Source organism: Crocuta crocuta, unplaced genomic scaffold (genome assembly GCF_008692635.1).
Source record: "Crocuta crocuta isolate KB4526 unplaced genomic scaffold, BGI_CrCroc_1.0 scaffold207, whole genome shotgun sequence".
In the NCBI taxonomy this organism is placed as follows: domain Eukaryota; kingdom Metazoa; phylum Chordata; class Mammalia; order Carnivora; family Hyaenidae; genus Crocuta; species Crocuta crocuta.
In genome coordinates, this window is record NW_027531996.1 from 2,341,693 (window position 1) to 2,361,678 (window position 19,986).

At 34.4% G+C, this 19,986-nt stretch overlaps 1 protein-coding gene across 6 annotated transcripts in view; it reads right to left on the reverse strand.

The window, feature by feature from the left end:
• The window catches only part of CFHR5 (complement factor H related 5), a 126,728-nt gene that overhangs the window by 7,864 nt on the left and 98,878 nt on the right, over positions 1-19,986 (reverse strand). For all 6 annotated transcript variants that reach the window (XM_077775127.1, XM_077775128.1, XM_077775126.1 and 3 more), the window contains 4 exons: positions 12,868-13,044; positions 11,628-11,810; positions 11,301-11,480; positions 5,958-6,152 (listed from right to left, as the gene is read on the reverse strand). In XM_077775127.1, coding sequence (XP_077631253.1) covers positions 5,958-6,152; positions 11,301-11,480; positions 11,628-11,810; positions 12,868-13,044 — 735 coding nt within the window. The remainder of the gene's footprint in view (positions 1-5,957; positions 6,153-11,300; positions 11,481-11,627; positions 11,811-12,867; positions 13,045-19,986) is intronic.

The following is a 19,986-nucleotide window of genomic DNA, read 5'->3' on the forward strand; positions in this document are numbered from 1 at the left end:
CTTAGGTCATGATCTCACGGTTCGTGGGTTCGAGCCCCGCGTCAGTCTCTGTGCTGACTGCCAGCTCAGAGCCTGGAGCCTGTTTCAGTCTGTGACTCCCTCTCTCTCTGACCCTCCCCTGCTCACGCTGTCTCTCTCTCTCTCCCCTAGAAATAAATAAAAATATTTAAAAAAATAGTTTAAAAAAAAAGAATTTAATTTCAGAGTCATCATTATGCTAGTCAACCTTTAACAAGGGGCAGTCTTTTATGATCTGTTTTGGCCCAATAACTAATTCTGCAAAAGAAAACAAAGATTGGCCTGATATTACTATTACTGTACATTTTCAGTTGGTGAAGTCTGGCTCATAGGCTAGAGGACAAGCTATGGAAAGTACATGAAAGGAGATAAGACACATTCAATAGGTAGATGGAGCAGTTTACTCTGTCATGTGGACATTTTCCTACTTTGGTGTGTCATTTCCTCTTTGAGGAATTTAGTAATGTCATTTGCTCATTTCTCTTTAGATGTGCAAATATTTTTATATAAGTACAAAGTCACAAGGATGAATACTTGTTGAATTTCATCAAGACTCTTGAATGAGCATCACAGTGTGTGATGCCGATCTTGAGAGTCAGCACCACCTGCTGTTTATTTCCCAGAAGTTGCAATATAGGGAAATGGGGAGGCTGACATTGTCTATAATCTTGAACATATAAATAATTTAAAAATGTAAACAGAGTCCCAACTAACCAAGTTAAATGTTCAAATATCATATAAATATCATTGTTATTATATTTTAAGTAAAAAAATTATGCATGATTATGTCAGTTGTCCAACTTACTTTCCTGGCAGAAGTATGGACATTGTCTTTAGAAATTTCAACCTAGTAATAGATATAGTGTAGTTGAAACAGCACTAACATAAGAACTGAGAAACAAGTTCCAGTCTTCATTTTAACCAAGTGACTTCTTGGGGCCTTGTAATTCTGATTTATAAGATAAAGAACTTTGTTGTCTTTCTTAAGAATAAGTTTGGCAGGCGCCTGGCTGGCTCAGTCAGTTGAGCATCCAAGTCTTGATTTCGGTTCAGCTCATGACTACAGGGTTGTGGGAGTGAGACCCACGTTGGGCTCTGCATTGAATGTGGAGCCTCCTTAAAATTGTCTTTATCTCTCTCTCTCCCCTTCTGTCCCTCTTCCCCACTCACGCTAACTCTCATTCTCTCTCTAAAATTAAAAAAAAAAAAAAAAAAAAAGGGGGGTCTGGGTGGCTCAGTCAGTTAACCACCTGGCTTCAGCTCAGGTCATGATCTCATGGTTCATGACTTCAAGCCCCATGTCGGGCTCTGTGCTGACAGCTCAGAGCCTGGAGCCTGCTTCCAGTTCTGTGTCTCCCTCTCTCTTTGCCTCTCCCCCACTTGCAATCTGTTTCTTTCTCACTCAAATAAATAAACACTAAAATCTTTAAAAAAGAATAAGTCTGGCAATTTGTGTGACAAATATTTGCCACTTGATAATATTCTCACCTAATCTCTACCTGCCATCTACCAGCATTTCTCAAAATTGTTATTAAACTCTTCTTTCAACTTTCAGTAAAGCCACTGCCTCATTTTTCTACCTCACTCTGGAAATATAATTTTATTATCAGTACAACCTTTAAGAAAATCAAGCTGATACCATAAATCAAATGTTTATGATTTTTATCTATCTCATATTGAATATTTGGGGATTTTAAATACCATTGTTAATGTGTTCTATAAATTTTATAGAATTTTTAGTATTAAAACCATCAGTAATCTGACAACCAGCAATGGAGGAATGGTACATTATATGTTGCCTTATCTACACCAGCATATTTAGGTTCTGATGTGAAATCAACAATACAGAATAGATATTAATGTATATGATACAATAACAGGGTTAATAATGAAATGCCATTGAGGTGTAATTTTTTTTAATGCTGCTGCTTCTCCATATGGGCAGATATGCTTTATTCCAGAGTCACTTGAGTGGTTCTCTCAGACAAACATAAAGCATCATGGGGATGAGAGAGGCAGGATATCTTGTTTTTATCATTTGGTCAAAACTACCTTTTTTCCCCCAAGTGGAGTTAAGGGTTTGAGTAAACTAGAAAGGAGAAGGGGGGTGTCAGGAAGTGAAAAAATTTACACAAAAAAATTCTGGGATTTAAGCAGCAATAAATCAATAATCCCATTTTCTTTTTCCCAAGATTTTTTGTGTAGATCTTGCCAAGATGAAGAACCTGATCAAGAAGTATTATACAGAAAGGGAACTCAGGACCTCAACGGAAACTCCAAGATAAAAGAGGTAAGCATTCTGAAGTCATCTCAACATTGAGGGTCAAGGTGAGACAGATGTCCTGGATGCTTTATTTTTATTTTTATTTTCCTAACATCAGATTTTAGCAGGGCACATGGAAAAAGTTGACATATGTTTTTGTTTGTTTTTGGACTCTTGGAAATTTTAACAGTTGTGCTAGCCTTCTTTTAAAGAATATGTAAATTTTCTTTAAAAACTGCTATTTTGTGGTGCCTGGGTGGCTCAGTTGGTTAAGCATCCAACTTACGCTCCGGTCTTGATCTCACGGTTCATGGGTTTGCGCCCTGCAACTGCTTCTGTGCTGACAACTCAGAGCCTGGAGCCTGCTTCAGATTCTTTGTCTCCCTCTCTCTCTGTCTCTCTCTCTCTCTGCCCCTCCCCCACTAGTGCTCTTTGTGTTTTTCAAAAACTAAATAAATGTTAAAAAAAAAAACAACACGGAAAAACACCTCTGATACTTTATTTATGTTTATGTTTCTGGTGGCTTTCTCATCCTCTCAATGTTCCAGGAAGGATAAGAGCAGCAATGTGACTTGCTTTTTTCCTTGGGGAGTCATATTACATTCTGGAATTTCATTAATTGGTTTATTAGCTCTCTGATAAGACTGTTAAAGAAAACCCTACACTACAGTTTTAGAGATGCCTAGATGGCTCAGTCACTCTTGACTTTGGTTCAGGTCATGATCTCATGATTTGTGGGTTTGAGCCCTACATTGGGCTCTGCACTGAGCATCTAACCTGATTAAGATTCTCTTGTTCTCCCTTGGCCCCTCTGCCCACTCATACTTGCTTTCTTTCTCTCTCAAATTGAAAAAAAAATGATAATTTTATAGTTTATCTTGACTCTTCTTGTTTTCAGGGCATAAGTAACGTTGTCTTCTTTCTTTTCTTAATAAAAGAAACTAGATTCTATAGCTATAGTAAAGTTACTCTTGTGGCCCAGCTAGTTTGATCATTTTTCCTTCTACCCTATCACATATGTGTAATTTCTAGTTTTTATTTTCTCTAAACACATACATGTGAATTTACATTTAATATCCACAAGATATTTACTATAGCTGTAGAATCTAGTTTCTTTTATTAAGAAAGAAGGCAATATTGCTTATACCATGAAAACAAGAAAAATTATTGCCTGCAAATTTATTTTCTTAGCATTTACTATAGCATGCCATAAGACAACTTGCTTTTTTCATGTTTTTTCATGTTTTCATGGTTTTTCATGTTTTGAGACCCATACATGTTTGCAATTACAACCCAGAGCATTAAAATAATAATATTCTTCTTTCCTTTTCCTAGTCTTCCAAATCCAATTATATCAAGATTTAAAGTGAGATGACAAACAACTTTTTTTTTTTTTTTTAATTTAGAAACAGAAAGAGCATGCTCCAGGGGAAGGGCAGAGAAAGAGAATCCCAAGCAGGCTCCGCATTGTTAGCACAGGGCAACACAGGGCTCAATCTCGCAAGCCATGAGATCATGACTTAAGACAAAAATTAACTTAGGCCAAGCGAAAGCAGGACGCTTCTAGACTACTGCTTTTTCCCGTGGAAGTAATGGTACAAATAATAGTTTCTGACTCACACTTAAAATTTAAGAATAACTGAAGTCGTCTGCCTGGTAAAACCTAGAGGCATGCCTGCACTGGTGATAGTCTCCATTTCCAAATCTCAGTGGGTAGGATGGAAACCATGAGTAAAGGCTAGCTCTGGGTTGACTTTAAAGGGCTCTATCAGAAAAGTCAACTGTGGAGCATGAAACAACTCCAATGGAGAAATGGACTTGAAATCCAGGACTGGTAAACTTTGTCAAGGCAACTCCCCCAGGTAAGGGAACTCTCCAGAAATAGGAGTCTCCTAAAGTCTGTAAATGCCCTTTCCGTGATATTTTCCATTTCAATTAATGTTTTAATTCCTTTATTTTCAAAATTGTATTCTTATATTAGTTTTTCCTATATTTGAATATTCATCTACTTTTGGGTTATAGAAATGCTTATTTGGACCTACCCACCCTTATTCTTGACTAGAGTAGAATTGACTAGACAGGTCTCCTTATTAATCTTTATAAAATTAGTATTATTTTCAAGATCAGCTCTAAGTAAAATATTCTATTTCATTTTACCTTTATTATTTTGCCTCCTAATATCTGGAGTTTACGTTTCCTAGCTTAAGGGGAGATAGATGATAGATGAAAGATAGATATATAGATCGATCGATCGATCGATTGATCAATAGATAGACAGATGACATACCCAAGCTTATTATTTTAAGGCTATGCATTTTACTCTAAGTTTTGGTTAGGTTGCCTCTCAGCAGTTTTACTATATGTTCTTATAATTATAGTTCTTATTAGCGTGAACACTATGTTATTAGGTTATTTGGAAGAGAATTCTTTCACAAAATAAAGGGTAAAAAGTAGATAGGTATTATTATTACTTTTAAATATTTCTTTGTGATTATAAAAAGTAATCTATCTGAACTTGTGAGAATTATTTAATGAACAATAACTGATTAAACATTCCATGGGCACAGGAAATGCTTTAAAATTCTTGAAACCTTCAGAAAAATACTTCACTTCCTTGTAATAAAAAGTAAAATATTATGAATAAAGAAATTTAATAAAACTAGAAACATTTTAGTTGTTTTAAATAAATTATAGTTACCCTAACTTCTTGAAATTTTTACTTATTTAAATTTAATATATTTTATTTTTTACCCTCACAATTTCTAATAAAGTCACACTCTTGTTAAGAATTAATATTTCATCTTGCCAATATATATTTTATATGATTTATTTCAAGGGATGATTTGAGTGGTAAATTCCCTTCATCTTTCCTGTGTTTAAAAGTGTATTTTTTTTGTAATCATCAAAAAAATAATTTGGGTATAGAAAAAAACTGGTTGCCAATTACTTTTTGGCACTTTGAAGATATTGCTCCATTTTATTCTGGCTTCTTATACTGCTTGTGAGAAGTCTGAAGTCTACTCTATTTTCTCTACTTTGTTGTCATTTCACTGTAAGCACTATATCTTCTCTATACCTGGTTTATTCTTATTTAATGTGGTGCCCATTTTGTAATTGTAATTTATAATCCTATTGCTCAAATTAAATAATTTGGAAATAAGCCTTTGAGGAATGTGAGGTTTAATCTTGGGGAAGTAATTTCTTAATCAGATCCTTTTTCTTCCCAGACTAATTTCTACTTTTGGTCCAGACTTGATTGTATCATATCGTATCTGTTAGTTAACCTTCACGATGTGTCATTTGGGTTTTAGTTGTTTCCCAATATCATTGAAGATTGAGTTTTTGTTCTATTTTTACAGTTCTTTTTTTTTCTTTTATTTCAAGAGATTTTACAGTTCTTTTTTTTCTTTTATTTCAAGAGATTGTCATAGAGTAAAAATGTGTTTACTTCATCACCTTTACCAGAAGGCAAGGGTTTTTAAATGATAATATTTGTCTGAAAATAATGTTGTGAGTAGTTTCTAACTTCACCATCAACTTAAAAATTTATGTGACACAATAAATAATTTAATTTAAAAACATGCTAATTTTAAAAGAAATTTTCTGATAAAGATGAAATAAGTTCTACAAAATCTTTTTTTTTCTTTTACAAAAATATCTCTAAAACAAATCTTACCTCTGCAGTTTGGTTCAGGATACCATTTTCCATTTATGCAGGATATTTGCATGTGTGTGGTCTTCCCCAAACATTTGTAATTTATTCTGGCATTGTGTTTATATTCAGACATTCTTACATTTAACATTTCTCTTACACTTAACAGTTCTCTTAGATGCAACTTTGGTCTTTTGCAACTCTTAAGTTGGTCTGTTGCTATTAAAAAGGAAAATATTCATACATGAGAAGAATATTGAGCAGAAATTAGCAATTGTTTCAATAAATTATCTGAAATATTAGTGATATAATTAAATCATGTTTGTTGCCTTTAAACAATATCACATAAAACTATTCTTAATTTCATTGCACAGGCTATGCTGACTGTTGAAAAAAATGAGAAAGGAAATGAAAAACTGTGTTCCATTTTGAAAGACAGAAAAATATCTCAATGTCTTTTGGGAAATGAGAATCCAAGATGGATTATTCTGGTCCAGACTAATAAGGAAGACAGTCCTTATGAAACTTCATTCAGCTTAGTTTTTAAAGGCCATGAAAAGATATTCGTATGTGATTCTTTCCCACTAAATAACCACATGTCTGTGGGAAGTACAGTACTAGGAGAGATAAATCTGGATTTCCCTTGAAGTTCAATTACTCCCACGTTTCAGAAGCTCAGTAAAGACCCTGACCCAGGAAGTCAGAGTATGCTCACAGGAAGAACCCCCTGATAACAACACTGTTGAGCCTCAGAACATGCATTTACAATAGGCCACCTGCTTGTCTACAGAGTTTTTATTGTTATGATTCTTCCCTTTTGTCCATAAATATGTAGATCATTATGGAACCCTTCCTTAGGGTGTCAAAGGATGGGATAATGAGACATGGATTGCTCTGCTACTTCTCTTCTTTCCAGTGTTTTTTAATCCATATTTAAAATTTTCCCTATGAGATGCTAATGATTGGATATCTGTATTTCTCTTATATAATAATTGTTGGCCATGAGCACATACAATTTACACCTTTTTATAGCAGAGTCCAGTCTCTTGGGGCTGGAAGACATTCCCTCTCTGTAGGTCATCATGAATGGCCAGTGGCCAGATATCTTCCAGGCTTAAAGGAGCACAACAGCTATAGTTTTCATCCCCAGAAGTGGAGTAGGCCAGTTGATAACCCAAAAGTCTAGGAGATGAGGGAAGAGAGTGGTTCTGGGTTTTCTACTTTAGAATCTTGAAGAATAGCTGCAGAGAGTCTGCTAGTTTTTAAAGTTCAGAATTAAAGGCTTTAATATATTGAGATTGCTGGAGATAGAACAAAGGAGAACAGTATCTGAGGACATCAGGACAAAACTTACAAATACTTATCCATTATGGCTGAAAGCCTGATTGCTAGAATGTGGGTGAAAAGAGCAGAGCACACAGGCTGATAAACTGACAGAATAACCTGAAATGGATTTCACTACTTCTGTGGAAGAAACATGGACAAGCTAATCAGAAAATCCGGAATAGATTTAAAAGAAGTAGAGGCACAGGAAGAGTAAGAATCAGGCCTAGTTCCTAGGTCCTGCCTCCAACTCTTTCTCTAAGAGGAGACTCCAAATACCTCAGACATTAGTAGAACTGAGGCTACATGATTATTATTTTGGTGGTTGTTTCTGGACCATGCAGAGACATTTTCATGAACTAAAGAAATAAAATAAATGAGATTAAATTGTGATTATTTATAAAAATAAAATATCCAAATTCATTGTTAGAACTAATATGGGAATTTAGCAAGATTGCTGGAAACAAAACCAATATAAAAAATAAATTATAATCCTGTATATAGAAAGTATAACTCTTCAAATAGATATAAATGAATAAAAGATCTCATCTATCTTATCAATAGAATCCCAAAGAACTTAAGGAAAAAACTTATCTAGAAATAATTTAATGAGATTTGTATATTATTATATATAAAAGTTTAATATGAGACCTGCCTAAATAGATTGATGCATTATATTCATGGGAGGATGAGTCAATAATAAATAAAGTTTTAATTCTAGCCAAATTTACAAATTTTATGTAATCCCAAACAAAATTGAAGCAGAATTATCATAGAATTTAGTTTTAAAATACAGATGGAGGGGTGCCTGGATAGCTTAGTCTGTTAAGCATCTGACTTCAGCTCAGGTCATGATATCATGGTTTGTGGCTTTGAGCCCTGCATCAGGCTCTGTGCTGACAGCTCAGAGCTGGAGCCTGCTTCAGATTCTGTGTCTCCCCCTCTCTCTGTCCCTCCCTCACTCACACTCTGTCTCTCTCTCTCAAAAATAAATAAACATTTAAAAAATTAAAAATAAGATAAAATTCAGATGGATTGGGGCATTTTAAAGAATAGTCAAGATGATAATAATAAGAGAAGAAGATTGTTATAATAATAATGATTTTTCCATATTGGTATAGGAATATACAAACAGGTTAAGGGAACAGAATAGATCATCTAGAAATAGATATACTTATAAATAGGGTACTAGTAAATGTCATAGGGGAAATAAATATTAGTAGAAAATAGAACAGACAATTCACTTAGTATTGACATAGTTTACCACATAGACACAAACAAAAATACTCTAATACAGCATAAAGATATCAAATAAATTAAAGAAATAAATCTTAGTAATGAGATCATAATCCTTAGGAAAAAAGGGGAATATATTTATGCACCTAAAAAATAAAGGATTCCTAAACAAGATACACACAAACACACAAACAATTGAAAAAAAAAAAAGATTGATAATTGAGTTTAAACAAAACCCTCCAGGGGCGCCTGGGTGGTTCAATTGGTTGAGCATCCAACTTAGGCTCGGGTCATGATCTGATGGCTTGTGAGGTTGGGCTCTGGGCTGACAGCTCAGAGCCTGGAGCCTGCTTTGGACTCTGTATCTCTCTCTTTCTCTGCCCCACCCTCATGCTCTGTCTCTCTCTCTCTCTCAAAATGAAACATTAAAAAAAATTTTTTTAAACCCTCCAATGAAAAAGATATTATAGAGGCCATAAAGCAAAAATACTTTAAAAGTTTTGCAATATAATTATGAGAAGATTTAATGCAGAACCCAAATAAATTTTAAAATCAAAAAGAAAATAAAATTAAAGAAAAATGCTCATTGCACATAAGAGAAAATCTAGCTGCTAACAAATACTTGAACTTACGGTCAATATCGCTATTATTCAGACAAATAAAATGAAACATGAGAAATGATTTTGACCCACCAACTTGGTGACAATTCAAAAATATTAAATTATCAAGTGATGACAAGAGGAGTGACGTCTTTGTATATATTTGACAGTACCATGTAAGATCAAAAGTCTCTACAAACTGATGCCATCAATTCCACTTGCAGACATATATTTTAGGAAACACTGAAGCATGCCTTTTATACCAGGACAAAAAGAAATAATTTCCATTTCCAATAGGGTAATAAAGTAATAAAGCAAGGTACATTTTTTTTTAATGTTTTACTTATTTCTGAGAGAGAGAGAAAGCACGTGAGCAGGGGAGGGTCAGAGAAAGAGGGAGATACAGAATCTGAAGCAGGCTCCAGTCTCTGAGCTGGCCGTCAGCACAGAGTCCAACGCAGGGCTCAAACCCACGAACTGTGAGATCATGACCTAAGCCGAAGTTGGACGCTTAACCGACTGAGCCACCCAGGTGCCCCAAAGCAAGGTACATTCTTAAGGTAAATTACTACACAGTAGAATTACACTGTTGAAGAAAAAAGCGCTTTGCAAGTAGACAATAATTTTGCATAAGTTTAGTGGGAAAACACAAAAGTCTCATCCTACACTTAAAAAAAATTATATCTATAAAAGTAGAACGGAAAGTACAAACTCTACCTGATTGGGAGCATGATAAGATAAAGGATACTTCCATTTTTCCTCAATGTTTTTATTTAAATGATTTATTCTATTACAAAATATTTGAAACTAGTAATGTAAAAACTACCAGTTCTGAACAGTGTAACAAAGATGTTTCACAGCATTCGTTTTCTCCCCCCATTTTTTCAACAAAAATTGAATCAAAGTACTTGGGCTGTGTCTTCTCATCTAGAATCTCTCTGGGTCTACAACAGGTTTAGGCCGAGGAGGAGAGATGAGGACAAATTTTGAGACATTAATTCAATTAAAATGTCAAGTAAAGCCTATATAGACTTCCTATGTGTATGACAAAGTCTAGACCAACAGAAGGTAGAGTGAAAGTATGTGAGACAAAAATGAGCTCTGATAACGAATGGAGCGTGCCCCAGATGAGGAACTTGAGGGATAACAACCAAAAGCAATTATGAAATGAGTTACTGACACAGAATGTTAATACTTTATGCAAACCTAAGTGAATGATTACTAAGGCAGTGAATTAAAGATTGGGTCCAAACAGATGGGCCCTGATATTCTGACACTTTACAATCTAAATGGAAGAGAAGTATCTATTAGGTACATGGCAATGATAAATGTACAGACAGACAACACAGTGGAGAGGCTATATTTTTCTACCAAATTTTTTAAAAAATTTTTTAATGTTTTATTTATTTCTAGGAGAGAGAGAGATTAAATATCCTATTTAATACCTGATGGGCATCAGCATGTGCCTGTGTAAATATATTTATTGACTTAAAAAATGATAAGCGTGAGCAGGGGAGGGTCAGAGAGAGAGGGAGTCACAGACTGAAACAGGCTCCAGGCTCTGAGCTGGCAGTCAGCACCGAGCCCGACGCGGGGCTCGAACCCACGAACCGCGAGATCATGACCTAAGCGAAAGTCGGACGCTTAACCGACTAAGCCACCCAGGCGCCCCTTTTTCTACTAAAATTTTGAGATGAGCATATGCGTAGTGGAAAATGAACCAGGAGAGGCTACAGGGTTGAGTGAATTTTGAGTTGACTCTTGAAGGTGAATAGTTTTTCATGTGGTTCCAATGGAGAAAGATAGTTCAGGAAGAGAGCAAAAGTACAAATGAGGAAAGGCACAGAGATTTAAAAGAACATGGTTTATCCAGAAGCTAAGGTAAATCCATTTTACATAGCTCCATCACATGGTGAAGATAGGATCCGGCAGTAGATGACTAGAAAAGGCAATCTGATATCACTCTGAAGCAGAAGTCCTAAACTCTCCTGGTTCACAGAGCCATTAGCATGTCAGTAATTTTTCACAGTGTTCATAGGTCAAATAAAATCTTTAAAAATTCATTTTCTTAAGTAATTAGGAACAAACAACTTTGTGTCTTATATCCTATTTAATACCTGATGGGCATCAGCATGTGCCTGTGTAAATATATTTATTGACTTAAAAAATGATAAACAATCAAATACAAAATTAAGAAATGTATTCTCACCAACACACTTAGGAAGTTCAGTCCACATTCCATCAATACAAGTAGTTACATTATTTCCAATCAGTGTATATGCAGTTCTGCAATTCAGTTCCACAGAAACACCAGGTCGATAGGGAGGGACAGAGAACTGGGCATAGCCATTCTCAAGCTGAGGTACATATCCACATGTTTTCACATTTTCTAAGAAAATGTAATAAAAGATCTGTTTACTTTTAAAATTTTTGAATATATACATAGACATACATGCATAGACATACATGCGTAGACATACATATATATAAAGTGCAAGGTTTAAACTGTTCTATTTAAACATTAACATCTATTTACCAACACAAGTAGGCAGATTTGTCCATTCTCCATCGATGCACTGTATGTTCTTAGGCCCCATCATTAGAAAATTGGGATCGCAATCATATCCCACTATTTCACTGTGTTCATATTCTTCTTTCCTTATCTGTTTTATTTTACCATTGGGGAGTTGAGGAGGTTGACCACATGACTGTACGTGCTCTATCATAAAGAAATTGTTTACATAATGCTTAAATAGTCTTATAAATCTGGCAAAATGTGGAACTATTACTATTTTGGTTGACCTAGAACTAAATTACATTTATGCTACATTCCTATTTTCTTCAGGTTTGCCTTTTACAGTGTACATAGTGCATTAGGTAAAGTCTTCTTTTTCTCAAATATTGATGCTTTTTTATAAATAATTCTGAACAAAGAAAAATGCATAATGAACACATATACTGATGACCTACATATGCATGAATGTTACATTTTGCCCAATTAATATTTTTGTGAGGTAATTTAAAGTAAATGATAGACATAGTAAGATTTTACTTCTAAATTCTTCAGAATATCTATCTAAGAACATTGACCAGCCTATACAAAACATCTCATTGCATTTCTTTAAATTAACAATCATTTTTAGTCCAATCTTACATTCTTTCTATATGTGAATATCCTGATTGCCCCTACCTCCAATATTTTGTAGGTTATTATAACCAAGATATTAATTGTACCCTTAACGATTTTAAGTAGTTCAATGATCTGAATATCATATAAAAATAGTTATCAAATATGTGATATGATATACATATGCAATTATAGCTTTTATTAATATCTATAAATATATAAAATAACTTTATCAAAGATTTTGAAAAAGTAATGTAACAAATCATAATTCTTTGATTTTGAATAACCCATATGTTTATTTGATTACTTAATTAATTAATAAAATATAACAAGGCCCACACAATATTTTCTAAAGTATATTTTTTTAATCGAGTTTGGGGGAAAATCCCTAACACTTCTCAGTCCCAGCAACTATATTTTGATCTATAAAACTCCATTACATATTTCAAAACACATAGGTAGAATTATCCTTTGATAAAGGAAATATAACTAACTTACAACCCAGCACCCTTTCTCCTTTTCAATTAAAATACTACCTTTGCCATTTTTTTGGCAGTTTGTCAGATTATAGATATAAGGTCCAAAAAATACATAGACATTAATATAAATTATTATAAATTGTTTCATTAGCTCTAAAATAAACAATGACCTTTACATGTTGGAAAATTAGGTGACCATCCAAAATGATAGCACTGAACTGAATTTGGTCCAACTCTTGTAAGTCCTTGTCTGCAGGAAAATTTCAACACGTCTCCAGTTGTGTATTTTTCTTGATTTGGATAAGCACTTACATTAGCTTCTAAAAATGGAACAAGACATACTATATCTACAATAAAATAAAAGTAAATAAATATGTGTGAAATAATCACTGTGAAATTAAATTTAATATATGCAATATAAAAATAAGATTGGGGGGCTTCATACCCAGAAGTGCTTACATACTTATCTTCAAAATATAAACTAATTACACCCATTAAATGTGTAAGCCCTTTTAAGAAATTAGGATATTGAACAGAAAAGTAAAATTTTGTATGGCAATCTCTTCAGGACTATAATAAATAAGTACTGAGCAGTTACTTATAAATTATTTCATGTATTTAATTAACAATAAATTTAATAACTTTTATTATTTGTCTATAAAGTAGTATATGGATGGTTTTCACACTCAGATCACATGAAAATCATTCTTTCAAGTAATAAAAGTTAAAACACGGCATATTTAATTAAATGATACATATGTTTGCAAAGTTAATAACTGGAATGGCCCAAAGAAGACACGTCTAGTACATTTTAAGTAGGAGGGAACATTACAAAACAAAAAATTCCTAATTTTACAAATGAGGAGCTGTATTTAGTATATGGACTTTTTCAAAAAAATGGCTAACCAACATGGCTAAATTGCTTTTAGGTGTTCTGAATCTTTCCATTATACCCAACCACATCTCTAAAATCTTTCTAAGCCACATCTCTAATATCTTTCTAAACCACATCTCTAATAACTTTCTAAATACCAATGCATTATGAATACCTTCTGATTCAGGTAAAAATGGATGTGTGTGTGTGTGCATGTGTGTGTGTGTGTGTCTCTTCTAATCTGTTATTCATGGTTCATTTATAAAATTAGACATTAAAATTCACATGTAAAAATACAAATGACCTTGAAGACAAATATTCTCAAATCAAAAACATATCACAAAAATATGATGAAATGTTTTCTAATTAAATCTCAGAAATATCATTTAAACTAGCCAGTTTTATACATTGTTATTAGCAATTTAATAGTTTAATAATAGTTTGTACAAACCCCCCCTGGAATGTGACTCACTCACTTTAGTAAAATTTGCACACATGCATCTCTGTACTTTATTCCAATAATTTTGCATGACAATTCTTTACTGGTTGTTTGCATTCGCTTTCTTATCCAATTGCAAAAAAAAAAAGCTATCGATAATAATTCATCTTGGCTGATATAGGATTTTCTAGCTGCTTTATTCAAGTGTAATTATTACATGGTGTTGTAGACAGAATAATGGCCTCTGCAAAATGTCCACATTCTAATCCCTGAAACCTACCTTTCCTTGGGAAAACAGACTTTACAGGAATAATTAAATTAAAGGCCATCCCATCTCCTTGGGATGGAGAGATTATTTTGAATTATCGGGGTGATAGTGGACCCAATGTAATCACAAGGGTTCTTACAAAAGGGAGGAGAAGTGTCAGAATTAAAGTAGGCAATATGACAACAGAAGCAGAGGTTGAAGCGATACGAGGAAGAGCCATGAGCCAAGAAATGCAAAGGGCTTCTAGAAGCTGTAAAAGGCAAATAGATGGATTCTTTTCTAGGACTTCCAGAAGAAACCATGATTCAATATCTTGATTTCAGAATTTTCACCTCCAGAACTGTAAGATAATAAGTCTGTATTGTTTTTAAGTAATTAGGTTTATGGTAAGCTGTTACAGCAGCAGTAGAAAACTAATACATATGGGGGGAAATGTACAACCATATTTAAAAAGGGCATGATTTGGCCTGAGGCATTCCAGGCTGTATTTAAACCAAAGACTTTGTGCAACACCAAGAATGAACTATAATGTACTATGGTTTTTGGTTAATTGTGATATGTCAATTGTCAATAGCACACTGGTCAATCAAGTTTATAATGGGACAGACTATCTTGCATGTGTGGCACAAATAGTATATAGAAATCTCTGTACCTCCCCCTCAATTTTGTGATGAAACCCAAAACTGCTCAAAATAAACAAAAACCAAGTCTTAACCAACTCATAAATTATGAGTTAATAGTCAAATGACAAGGAAAAGAATGAAAGTCAAGGAAGAAAATATCTAAAGTGGCTGTAGCATGTATAACAAACTATAACTTTGGTAATGTCTGCTTAGTTTTGAATTATTAGGCAGTTTGAATTCAAGGTACCTTAAAAACAGCTTTAATTCTGGTCATAAATATTGGCATATAAACAACGTTATTTGGGATGGGGTAAGTGCTTTTCAAAGATCTATTATTATATCAATATTTAATGTTGGTCTCTTAAAGCTCTGTGGAGACACCTTAAATTTAGCTTATTGTCCATTAGGAAATATTTTTCAGTAGAGTCTAATGAAAAGAAATATATTCAGGATTGCTTTTATTTTCTGGATAAAAAAGCACTTACCATAGCATGTGGGCAAATGGGACCAGATATCTTTACCACATATGGAATCTATGGTGCTTCCATATCTGTATTTTTTTAAGTTTATTTATTTTGAGAGAGAGAGGAAAGAAAGCAAAGAGGTAGAGAGAGAATCCCAAACAGGTTCCCCACCATCAGCACAGATGTGGGGCTTGAACTCCCGAACCATGAGATCATTACCTGACCCGAGATCAAGAGTTGGACACTTAACCAACTGAGCCACCCCAAGGACCCCAAAGAAAACTTTAATATATATATTTTTTTATTTCTCTAAACAAAAATATAAATTTTAAAAAATAATGGATAAGCATATTCTGATACAGACAAAAACCCATTGTCAACTACAATATCTGATTTTAAGTATTTTTATGAAAAAAAACACATTGAAAATACCAGTATTTGTTTAGTAAATAGTATCAAGATAAGTTAATAAATATGACCATTAGGAGAAAAAAATAAGGGTTATGCCAGGAAAAATACAATCTAGAATTATTCTTTTAGTCCACACCCTCATTTTATTATAAATAAATTAGCCGTGGGGCAACTGGGTGACTCAGTTGGTTGAGCACCCAACTCTTGATTTCCCAGGTCATGATCTCAGGGCTGTGGGATCAAGCCCCACAGTAGTCTCTACACTGAACACGGAGTCTGCTTAAGATATTCTCTCTCCCTCCCTCTCTCCCCCATTTGTGCTCTCTCTGTCCCTCTCAAATAAAAATAAAATAAAATAAAAATAAATTAGCCATAAACCCTCAAATAAAATATTCTAGGAAACAATGTAAAATACATTAAGTTTTCTATAGAATTAGGTAAATTATAAATAAATGTGTTGTATTTTGAAAAAACAAGAGAAAGAATTCTTGCCAGTAGAGTTTTGGCATGCTCAGGAGAAACCCAATTCAGTAATCTAATAATTTCCTAAAAGGGATTATGGGTGATTTGCAATGAATCAGACCCCTTCATTAGGTTTTCACACTGGTTTGGATTTACTAGCAGGCAGAATTCATTTAACTTGGGAGTATCAGACCAGGTCCTGCATCAGACCAAAAATGGCACTGAATTCATAACTGGAAAACCAAATAGTAAATAATAAATAATAAAACAATTGGCCCTAGAGGTTTGTGATATGGAAACAGGTCAATGAGAATACAAAAAGGCGTCCATGTATAACCCACGTAAGGCCAGAGGGTTTTAGGTAGACTGTTTATTCCTTTAGTTGTTAAGTAGTAGTGTTCTGTGAATCAATATGCCTCGTGTTTTTACTGTAAATGACTGCGGTAGGCTAAATGACACCCCCTCAAAGATGTCCATGTTCTCATCCCCAGAACCTGTGAATGTTATCTCACATGGCAAAAGAATTTTTGCCAATATGGTCAAGTTAAAGATCTGGAGATGGAGAGATTATCCTGGACTATCCAAGTGTGCCTGATGTGATCACAATGATCCTGAGGAAAGGCATGCAGGAGGAGTCAAAGTCAAGTCAGAAAATGATTTGGCCACAAAAGGAGAGGAACGAGAGATAACTATTTAAAGGAGCCAAACTACTGGCTTTGAGGGGGGGGAAGGCAGCACAAACCAACAGGCCTCTGGCAACTGGAAAACGTATGTAAACAGCTTCCTTGCTAGAGCACCAGAAGTAATCAGCTCTGCCTACACCTTGGATTTAGCCTAGAGAAACTGATCTTGGATGTCTTAGCCTCCAGAACTGGAGGGGAATAGATTTCTGTTGTTGAAGCCATCAGGTTTGTGCTAATTTGTTACAGCAGCCGTAGGAAACATACAGAATGACAAACTGAAGCACCAATTCCCAGGAGTTCTACTGTTAAATAAATTATTTTTACAGTTTGCCTTTACTCTATCAACTGAACTATAGCCTGTAAATGTGTCATCCCATATGTCCACAGATGACCTCTGACCTAGAGTGTGGTAGCCCTGAAGCCTATAGGACTTTCACTAGAATAGCAGAAACTTCAGCATTTTAGACCTTATTCATTTTTGAAAGATTTTCCCCAAATATAGTTTTAAATTATATATAATTGTGCATAAAAAAATAAAAAAGAGGTATATGAGTGGCCAGTAAAGCAGATACAGTACTCTCCCTATCTTTAATAACTGAGAATCAAAGCATAATATTTAAGCTGATAGAATACTTTAGAGATGTTTATGTATAGTTAAAATTCAAAAATGGCCAAATTAAAAGTATTCAAACATAATATTGGGATCTGATGATAAAAACAAGCACCAACAATTTGTTTTATCAAATAATATAATAAATTATAGTAAAAAGAGGATGTGACAAATTATAGACAATCTTAAATGTAATCCTGTTAATGTGAATTTACAACTTGGTAGCATTGATAAGTAAAGTAGAAACAATTCATAAAATAATTTTGTTTGCCTGAACCTACGAAAATCACTGTAAGAGAGAAATCAATGTCTCTCAGATAGATCGATAGATAGATAGATAGATAGATAGATAGATAGATAGATAGATAGATAGATGATAGATAGATAGATAGATAGAAGAAATAGATTGTTTATTATATCAGAACTGCAATAAGGGTTTGCACATATTTTGATCTATACAACTTTAATGGATATCACTTATACATCTTAAGCAACTGTATACAGACACCTATGTTAGAACATATTGTTTTGTGTTGACTACCTGTGTTTGTGAAGGTGTTGCTATGCTAGGAAAATAAAATCACAAAGAGTTTGCCCCTGCAAGAAAATCATGGTGGTATTTAAAAGGAGTTTACTAGGATAAGACAGACTTCCCTGAAAATTTATTCTCTATATTTAAGAAAATATTAGTGTGAAGAGTGCCTGGGTGGCTCAATTAGTTAAGCAACTGACTCTTGAAGTCAGCTCAGGTCATGATCTCTCAGTTGTGAAATTAAGCCCCTCATCTGGCTCTGTGCTGGGCATGGTGCCTGCTTAAGACTCTCTCTCTCCCTCTGCCCTACCTCTCTCACATGTGCATACAGGCACTCTCTCTCTCTTTCTCTCTCTCAAAAATGACTCATTAAGACTGTAGCATTAAGAGTAAAGCCAATATATTTTTAAAGCATGTGATTTACAATGTTATTAACATTGGACACAAAATTTAGATGCACATGTACATCATGATCAATTTCATGAAATGATTAATGATTTTATCATCATTTCCACAACTTCTTTGGGGAAACAGAAAGTGTGCATACTTCAGAAAAAGTTTAGAATTCTTGTTCTAGATATTTCTTTTTCTCTATTCTTTTCCTGCATTCCTCTTACCTATTTTTCATCTTTCTGTATCTCTCTCCATCATTACATTATCCATCCTTTATTTCTTCCCTTGCTACTCTAATTCTTTTTAAAAGCTATTTCTCACTATGTATTTGTCAATAAATCTAACATAGTTGGTAGGAAATAAGAGCTTCCACCACGGTGGAAATAATTTGGGGACTTAAAGAAAAATCATTAACCTTCGTTACCTAGATAGTTTAGCATACTCACTTCATAGATCAGTAATCTTGGCTCAAATAGGTAATCATTTACTCATGGACACAGAGGTAATTTTCTCAGAACCCATGATGGAGTCCAGTTGTTCTGAAACATTGTTGACTCTCCAGAATGTTCTCTTTTTTTTAATGTTTATTTATTTTTGAGAGAGAGAGCAGGGGAGGGGCAGAGAGAGAGGGGGACAGAGGATCCAAAACAGGCTCTGTGCTGACAGCCCAAACAGTGATATTATGACCTGAGCTACCCAGCCACCCCTGACTTTCTCCAATTTGTTCTTGATCCAACACCCGACCTTGGATACACAGAATTTTTCAAAAGCTAATGGAGGCTCACAAAATGTACACAGGGGCCAGCTTGTGCGGGTTACCACTAGTCAGATTCAGTTGTCAGGCTTCTAAAATACAATTGCTGGGCTGACGATTGCCATCATCTCAGAAAAAGGAAGAGAGCTTGTTCTCAAGATGAGATGACAATGAAATACTTAAACCATAACTGAAGCCTTCCAAATCATGAGCCCTCCTCAACCTATTGAACCACTGTTCAATACTGGACATTTCAGGTAGGAAGTCAATAAATGTGTTCTTTTATAATTTTTTACAAATATTAGTCATGTTTAAGTGCCTCGTAATTGAAAGAGGTTGTGGCCTAACTAGTAACTTTGTAATTCAAGCTGCTTTAAAAAGACTCTATTTTCTAGAAGTTTAAATTTAAATGTTGAAGTTTTGGACTCACATCTTTACAAAATAGCATTATCAGAAGACTTCATTTCTTGATAAACTAGAGTAGCTGGTATCAGCATACCCTCCAACTGGGAAAACATTAGAAAGCTGTATAAAACTCTAAAAAACTGGAAATGAGTAATGCAAGTCCGTGATGATCAAGAAAAGGGGGAAAAAAATCCCAAGCTCCAAAGTGCAGTCCATGGTTGTTTCAGCTTCCTGGTAGCACTTTCCAGACTGTGTTGCAGGGGAGGAGAAGCTATGCAGAGTCCGGTGGGAAGAGCAAGATCACAGTTTTGGAGGCCAAGGTGGCTAGAATTTATAGGGCGGAGTAACAGAGAGAGGGTATTATAATGAGA